At 40.6% G+C, this 9,338-nt stretch overlaps 1 protein-coding gene across 1 annotated transcript; it reads right to left on the minus strand.

Annotated features, from left to right (window-relative positions):
• Window positions 1–8,079: 8,079 nt before the first annotated feature.
• Window positions 8,080–9,011, minus strand: LOC101104268 (olfactory receptor 5AR1). Its single transcript, XM_004016479.4, is given in 2 exon segments — window positions 8,080–8,933; window positions 8,936–9,011. Coding segments are annotated over 2 exon segments (930 nt in total).
• Between the last annotated feature and the right edge of the window lie 327 nt (window positions 9,012–9,338).

Here is a 9,338-nt window from a genome sequence, read left to right on the forward strand (position 1 = left end):
GAGTCTTTTCCAATGAGTCAGTTCTTCGCATGAGGTGGCCAAAGTACTGGAGTTTCAGCTTTAGCATCATTCCTTCCAAAGAAATCCCAGGGCTGATCTCCTTCAGAATGGACTGGTTGGATCTCCTTGCAGTCCAAGGGACTCTCAAGAGTCTTCTCCAACACCACAGTTCAAAAGCATCAGTTCTTTGGTGCTCAGCCTTCTTCACAGTCCAACTCTCACATCCATACATGGCCACAGGAAAAACCATAGCCTTGACTAGATGGACCTTAGTCGGCAAAGTAATGTCTCTGCTTTTGCATATGCTATCTAGGTTGGTCACAGCTTTCCTTCCAAGGAGTAAGCGTCTTTTAATTTCATGGCTGCAGTCACCATCTGCAGTGATTTGGGAGCCCAAAAAATAAAGTCTGACACTGTTTCCACTGTTTCCCCATCTATTTCTCATGGAGTGATGGGACCGGATGCCATGATCTTCGTTTTCTGAATGTTGAGCTTTAAGCCAACTTTTTCATTCTCCACTTTCACTTTCATCAAGAGGCTTTTTTAGTTCTTCTTCACTTTCTGCCATAACGGTGGTGTCATCTGCATATCTGAGGTTATTGATATTTCTCCCAGCAATCTTGATTCCAGCTTGTGTTTCTTCCAGTCCAGCGTTTCTCATGATGTACTCTGCATATAAGTTAAATAAGCAGGGTGACAGTATACAGCCTTGACATACTCCTTTTCCTATTTGCAACCAGTCTGTTGTTTCATGTCCAGTTCTAATTGTTGCTTCCTGACGTGCATACAGATTTCTCAAGAGGCAGGTCAGGTGGTCTGGTATTCCCATCTCTTTCAGAATTTTCCACAGTTTATTGTGATCCACACAGTCAAAGTCTTTGGCATAGTCAATAAAGCAGAAATAGAGTTTTTCTGGAACTCTCTTGCTTTTTCCATGATCCAGCGGATGTTGGCAATATGCCTGGTATCCTCTCTAAGGGGCTCCCCAAGTGGCACTAGTGGTAGAGATGCAGGAGTGTAAGAGACACAGGTTCAATCCCTGGGTTGGAAAATCCCCTGGAGGAGGGCATGGCAACCCATTCCAGTATTCTTGCCTGGAGAATCCCATGGACAGAGGAGCCTGGAAGGTTATAGTCCATGGGGTCTCAAAGAGTCAGACACGACTGAGCCACTGAACTGAACTGCTGCATGTCAACTAGATAAAATCAGAAATGATAGATAGACAGACAGATAGAAAGATTTAAGCACCAATTGTTGGAAAAATAATCTCACCTGAGCTTTTATAACTTGAGAGTGCAGAAGCTGAATTTAGCCTCAGCTTTATCTCACTCTGACATCTTCTGTATTAATTGCTTCTGCATCAGTTTTTGCCCCTAGTTGCTCTTAGTATGGTGTTTACCTGTTCTTTGTTGATTAAGGGAATAGCCATTCAAAGGGTCTTTGTAGTCTATTGAAGAGAATATGTTCAAAATAAAAATATTTACCTTTATTATGATTGTATTCCTGGATAAAGTTTTTAATGGATGAAAGATAATTCAAGCCTTTTTAAACACCAGATATTTATGTATAATTAATTGAGCAAACCAATAGGGTAGGTGAAGTGTAAATAATGCCTTCATTTTATTGTTGAAAAGACTGCAGTACAGAGGCATTGCAGGATTTATCTGACATGATTATGGGTGGGACTGACTAAGACTAAGGTGATCCAACTTCTGTCCACTTTTCTTTTTTCATTATTAGTTGATATAATGCTTCAACCACCACTTACATAGAAAAAAAAATAGTTTCCTCATTTTATTGCATCACAGTTTCTGTGATATTTTTCGCAGTTAAGATATAAATGAAGCACAAATAGGAATTTATGTTTATTCAATAATTAATGGAACAGACTTTTAATAGAGATCATTGCATATTATTGGACAAATGCTAAAAAGTAAGCATTATTCCCATTTAGTAGGTGAAGAAATGTAGGCTTATAGAGACTTATTAAGTTGTCCAAAGTCCTAAACAGAAAGAAATAGCAGAACCTGTATGACTGTTTTCAAATACTATTTTCAAAAAGCCTGAATATTTGCCATTGGTCAGAGTGGAAAGTGGAGCCCTTGGATCAACTTTTGACTCTATTGCTTACATTTGACAAGTTTATTGATCTTTCTGAATTTTGGTTTTATCCTCTTCAAAGTTGAAATAATGCTTACCACTATTCATTGCTATAGGAACCTAAAGAAATTTAAAGTGATTCATTTACTCACTGCATATAACTATCAATTAAGAAAGAGAGAGAAAAAAAGATGATTCTTTAATATTAAAGTCACTGAATATTGATTTGAGACATAGAAGTGGTATTCAGAGATTTTCTGGTGGTGAAGCTACTCAGTTCAGTTCAGTTCAGCCACTCAGTTGTGTCCGACTCTCTGTGACTCCATGAAGTGCAGCACACCAGGCCTCCCTATCCATAACCAACTCCCGAAGTTAACCCAAACTCATGTCCATTGAGTAGGTGATGCCATCCAACCATCTCATCCTTTGTGGTCTCCTTCTCCTCCTGCCCCCAATCCCTCCCAGCATCATAGTTTTCCAATGAGTCAACTCTTCACATGAGGTGGCCAACGTATTGGAGTTCCAGCTTTAGCATCAGTCCTTCCAAAGAACACCCAGGACTGATCTCCTTTAGAATGGACTGGTTGGATCTCTTTGCAGTCCAAGGGACTCTTAAGAGTCTTCTCCAACACCACAGTTCAAAAGCATCAATTCTTCATTGCTCAGCTTTCTTCAGAGTCCAACTCTCACATCAATACATGACCACTGGAAAAACTATAGCCTTGACTAGACGGACCTTTGTTGGCAAAGTAGTGTCTCTGCTTTTGCATATGCTGTCTAGGTTGGTCACAACTTTCCTTCGAAGGAGTAAATGTCTTTTAATTTCATGGCTGAAGTCACCATCTGCAGTGATTTTGGAGCCCCAAAAATAAAGTCTGACACTGTTTCCACGGTTTCCCCATCTATTTCCCATGAAGTGATGGGACCAGATGCCAAGATCTTAGTTTTCTGAATGTTGAGCTTTTTCACTCTTCTCTTTCACTTTAATCAAGAGGCTTTTAAGTTCCTCTTCATTTTCTGCCTTAAGAGTGGTGTCATCTGCATATCTGAGGTTATTAATGTTTCTCCTGACAACCTTGATTCCAGCTTGTGCTTCCTCCAGCCCAGCGTTTCTCATGATGTACTCTGCATATAAGTTAAATAAGCAGGGTGACAATATGCAGCCTTAATGTACTCCTTTTCCTATTTGGAACCAGTCTGTTGTTCCATGTCCAGTCTTAACTGTTGCTTCCTAACCTGCATATATGTTTCTCAAGAGGCATGTCAAGTGGTCTGGTATTCCCATCTCTTTCAGAATGTTCCACAGTTTATTGTGATCCACACAATCAAAGGCTTTGGCATAGTCAGTAAAGCAGAAATAGATGTTTTTTTGGAACTCTTGCTTTTTCGATTATTCAGCAGATGTTGGCATTTGATCTCTGGTTCCTCTACTTTTTCTTCTCTTTTTTTTTTTTTTTTTACTTTATTTTAATTTCCAATACTGTATTTCTTTGCAATACATCAACATGAGTCCGCCACGAGTGTACATGTGTTCCCAATCCTGAACCCCCCTCCCACCTCCCTCCCCATGCCATCTCTCTTGAACACCAGGAAGTTCACGGTTCACATATTGCTGAAGACTGGCTTGGAGAATTTTGAGCATTACTTTACTAGCGTGTGAGATCAGTGCAATTGTGCAGTAGTTTGAGCATTCTTTGGCATTGCCTTTCTTTGGGATTGGAATGAAAACTGACCTTTTTCAGTCCTGTGGCCACTGCTGAGTTTTCTAAATTTGCTGGCATATTGAGTGCAGCACTTTCACAGCATCATCTTTCAGGATTTGAAATAGCTCAACTGAAATTCCATCACCTCCACTAGCTTTGTTTGTAATGATGCTTTCTAAGGCCCACTTGACTTGCATTCCAGGATGTCTGGCTCTAGGTGAGTGATCACACCATGGTGATTATCTGGGTCGTGAAGATCTGTTTTGTACAGTCCTTCTGTGTATTCTTGCCACTTCTTCTTAATATCTTCAGCTTCTGTTAGGTCCATACCATTTCTGTCCTTTATCGAGCCCATCTTTGCATGAAATGTTTCCTTGGTATCTCTAATTTTCTTGAAGAGATCTCTAGTCTTTCCCATTCTGTTGTTTTCCTTTATATCTTTGCTTTGATAGCTGAGGAAGTCTTTCTTATCTCTCCTTGCTATTCTTTGGAACTCTGCATTCAGATGCTTATATCTTTCCTTTTCTCCTTTGCCTTTCATTTCTCTTCTTTTCACAGCTATTTGTAAGGTCTCCCCAGACAGCCATTTTGCTTTTTTGTATTTCTTTTCCACGGGGATGGTCTAGATCCCTGTCTCCTGTACAATGTCATGAACCTCCGTCCATAGTTCATCAGGCACTCTATCTATCAGATCTAATTTCTAGATCTGTTTCTCACTTCCACCGTATAATCATAAGGAATTTGATTTAGGTCATACTTGAATGGTCTAGTGGTTTTCCTACTTTCTTCAATTTGAGTCTGAATTTGGCAATAAGGAGTTCATGATCTGAGCCACAGTCAGCTCCTGGTCTTGTTTTCTTTCTTGTTTACTATTCTTTTCTTTTTTAAAAATTACGACATATACTACTTGCTTTGTAGTTAATGGGAAAGGAAATCCCATTTTTTATTTTTCACATAGCATATAGGATTATTCATTGTATTATTAATATAAAAATATAAAAACAAAAATACTCAAAACAGAAGGCTAAATCTCTGGACTGTTTCAGGACTGCCAACACTGCTGCTGCTGCTAAGTCGCTTCAATCATGTCCGATTCTTTGTGACCCCATAGACAGCAGCCAGCCAGGCTCCTCTGTCCCTTGGATTTTCCAGACAAGAATACTGGAGTGGGTTGCCATTTCCTTCTCCTCCCAAATATACATCTGTCTATTAACCCCTATAGTTTCCTCCATAATGTGACAACAGGGATATTTTAATAACTCATGATGTGTTTGAGTGATTTTGAACCGGATCAATTTCAACTCATATATAATGACATCCATTAGAATTACTGGTAAATTCTGAGGCTTCTTCTCTAAAACTCTCTGATGCTTTTCATGATGAGTGTGGATGCTCTGTACTTTAAGGCAACCATTGTGTTTCCCTGACCTTTCACTATATTGGACTGGAGGAAGGGCTGAGATAGAAACAGTTCAAGTATTTGAAATGGATCATATGGAATTTCAACATATCTGAGAAAAACTTAGGTGTCCTTAAATCCCAGTCTCTGTCTTTACCCGATCCTGATGCTAGCACTCTTGCTTTCTAATTCAAGATTTGTAAGTTTCCTAGGTGCTCAGTCACTCAGTTGTGACCCCCATGGACTACAGCTACCAGGCTCCTCTGTCCATGGAATTCTCCAAGCAAGAATACTGGAGTGGGTTGCCATTTCCTTCTCCACTTCCCAGGTGGCACAGTGGTAAAAAAAAAAAAAAAAAAGAATCTGCCTGCCAATTCAGGCGATGCAAGAGATGGGGGTTCGATCCCTGTGTTGGGAAGATCCTCTGGAGTAGGAAATGGCAACCTACTACAGTATTGTTGCTGAGATAACTCCATGGATGCAGGAACCTGGAGGGCTACAGTTCATGGAATCACAAAGAATTGGACACACGTGTGCACCCACACCATAACATTGAGAACATGCAAAGAGAAGTTAAATCCTCCTCTATCGTCAGTCACTGATATGTCAGAGTTAGTGGAACTATTCTTTGATAAGAGCCTTGGGATGGTGGTGGAAAACATGAAGACTCTTGGCATCCTTGCATTGTTGTTCAGTTGCTCAGTTGTGTCCAACCCTTTGCAACCCCATGGACTGCAGTGTGCCAGGCTTCCCTGTCCTTCACTGACTCCCAAAGTTTGCTCAAACTTATGTCCGTTGGGTTGATGATGCTATGCAACCATTTCACCCTGTCCCCTCCTTCTCCTCCTGCCCTAGAGTTCACTTGCAATTAGAAGAGAGGGAAAGGAAGGCAGAGGGGAAATTAAGGATGAGAGCTGGATAGCCAATCCTATAGACATAAAGGTCTTGCTAAAATTAGCCTTAGGGATTGATCCAAACTGTATCCTAGAGCTTCTCTGAGGACTGAAAGGATGCAAATATGTGAAGTTGACCAAACTCAGATGTCTACCCTTTTCAATATTAAGAAGAAGAGATCATAGGGTACCAGTGATTATTAGGTGAAACCAACTACTTGGCATCAGGGAAAACTGAGGACAGGAAAAAAGAAAAGAGTCTTGTCAATATTCACAAACCTAGTTAGCAGAGCCTGAGTCTCCAGCTCTTACTCTTGGGCTTTGCATTGTCGTTCAGTTGCTCAGTCGTGTCCAACCCTTAACCCCATGGACTGCAGTGTGCCAGGCTTCCCTATCCTTCACTGTCTCCCAGAGTTTGCTCAAACTTATGTCCATTGGGTTGATGGTGCCAAGCAACCATCTCACCCTGTCACCCCCTTCTCCTCCTGCCCCCAATCTTTCCTTTTGCATAGCTCCTGACTTTGTTGGTGGCAGGAGTCTCAGAGAGAAAACATGATAAACTCTCTCTGGAAGCACAGAAAACCCCTGTCCTTGGCACATGTGTGTTTCACGTTTGTTTCCTCCAGAGGCACATATCTAGCATTTATAAGGTTTTGCTGAATATATGAGTAAAAGGATCCTGGGATGAGTTAAGTCATCATTTATATCAGCCTGATTCCTCATGTATTTAGCTAAGTTTTCTCTGATTTCCTTTCACAGTAGAGAAATTTTCAACATTTGAATCTATCATTCTTCATGATTCTGAAAAAAAATATTCTTTAGAGCAACTGGTTATTTATTTCCTCTTTCATGTCCTATCTCCATTTTGAATCAACCTGTGAGCCAATTTTAAAAATAAGACCAAACAAACAAACAAGAAAACATGTATGTCAGCAGGTAATGTGAGGGAGGGGTAAATTGGAAGATTAGGATTGACATATATACTGCTGCTGCTAAGTCACTTCAGTCATGTCCTATTCTGTGTGAGTCCATAGATGGCAGCCCACCAGGCTCCTCTGTCCCTGGGATTTTTCAGGCAAGAGTACTGGAGTGGGTTGCCATGTCCTTCTCCAACATATGAAAGTGAAAAGTGAAAGTGAAGTTGCTCAGTCATGTCTGACTCTTCGCAACGCCATGGACCGCAGCCTACCAGGTTCCTCCGTCCATGGGACTCTCCAGGCAAGAGTTCTGGAGTGGGTTGCCATTGCCTTCTCCGGACATACACACTACAATATACAAAATAGAAAATTAGTAAGGACCTGCTGGATAGCATAGGGAAGTCTATTCAGTACTCTGTAATGACCTATATGGAAAAGAATCTAAAAAAGAGTGGATATATGTATATCAAATTCATTTTAATGTACACCTGAGACTAATACAACATTGAAAAAGATCCATCTTCCAATAAGAATTTTAAAAAGGAGAAAAACCTAATGCATCTTTCTCAGCTTGACTTTCAAAAATATTAGTCTATCTCTTCTTCAGATCATAGAGCTAAATATTACTGAAAATCCTTAGGAATTTAGGATTGACTTGGAGAATATAATGCTTAGTGAATTAAGTCAGACAGAGAAAGACAAATACTGCATGATATCTCTTATATGTGGAATCTAACAAAACAAAACAAACTATTCAATATAGCAAATATACAAAATTAATAAGCTATAAGAATATCTTGTACAATACAAGGAACATAGGCAGTATTTTACAATAACTATAAGTGAAGCATAACCTTCAAAAATTTTGAATCAGTATACTGTACATGGAAACTTATACAAAATGGCACATCAACTATACCTCAATTTAAAAAAAAAATAGATTGACTCAGCAAATAGTTGGTAACTTGTAGGGCTTAAGGGAAAGTTACTAGAATTGTTTATTTCCTGCCACATCCTTCTACCACTATTATTTACCTGTGTTAATATTTTTTTCATTTTTATGATTATTATTGAGGTATCTTTCCAATTATTTTCTTGAGAGCAGCTTTCACATCCTTGTTCCGTAAACTGTAGATCAAGGGATTCAACATGGGGATGATAACAGTGTAGAACACAGAGGCCCATTTGTCTTGATCCAGGGAGTAGCTGGATGTTGGCCTCAGGTACATAAACATGACTGTGCCATAAAAAAGTGTGACGCCAGTGAGGTGAGACCCGCAGGTGGAGAAAGCCTTGAGGCGGCCTTCAGCTGAGCGCATTCTGATAACTGCGATGAGGATGAAGGCATAGGAGATAAAGATGATGAGGATGGTGCTGAATTCAATGAAGCCACAGAGGCTGAAGAGCAAGATCTCACTGATGTAGGTGTCCGAGCAAGAGAGGGCTAAGAGTGGTGGGATTTCACAGAAGAAGTGGTTGAGGATGTTAGAACCACAGTAACTCAGACTGAAAGTGAGGGCAGTGTGGGTGACCAAACTCACCAAACCAGCCAGGTAGGAGCCCAGCATGAGAGCCAAGCAGACTCGCTTGGACATGAGAGCGCTGTAGTGGAGGGGTCGACAGATGGCCACGAAGCGGTCGTAGGCCATGGCAGCAAGGACATAGCACTCAGCATCCACAAAGCCTACGAAGAACGCAAACTGGGTGGCACAGCTGGAGAAAGAGATGACTTTGCGCTTTGTTAGGAAGTCAGCCAGCATCCTGGGGGCAATGGCTGAGGAGTAGCCCAGGTCGACAAGAGAGAGGTTGCAGAGGAAAAAATACATGGGTGTGTGAAGCTGAGTGTCTGTTATGATCAGGATAATCATCCCCACATTCCCCACTACATTGACCAGGTAGACCAAGAGGAAGACTGCAAAAAGATGATCTGCAGCTGAGGGTCTTGAGTGATGCCCATAAAGATAAACTCAGTCACCATTGAGTGGTTTTCTTTATCCATCTTTTCAGTTTTATGTGGGTCTGGATTTGGATTATTATTTGAGGTGATTCTTAAAAATCCTCCCAGTAATTAGATTCAGTGATCCACAGGGCAAATCAAATGACTTTGGTGAAGGTGATGGTCGTGGGTTTCCTGCAGGAACTCAGTCAACATAGAAGATGTTAGCATCTTAGGAATGGAAAATATTCTTCTCCCAAAACCTTGGTGTTCTGAGGTCATTTGCCACATAGTACCAAATGTTTAACCTGATTGGTGTGAATATATACCTAATTAATTAGTAAAGAATAGTTTTGAGTGCCCCTTCTTTCTAAAACAAAGCAGACAGCA

This window comes from Ovis aries, unplaced genomic scaffold (assembly GCF_016772045.2).
Source record: "Ovis aries strain OAR_USU_Benz2616 breed Rambouillet unplaced genomic scaffold, ARS-UI_Ramb_v3.0 scaffold_133, whole genome shotgun sequence".
Lineage (NCBI taxonomy): Eukaryota > Metazoa > Chordata > Mammalia > Artiodactyla > Bovidae > Ovis > Ovis aries.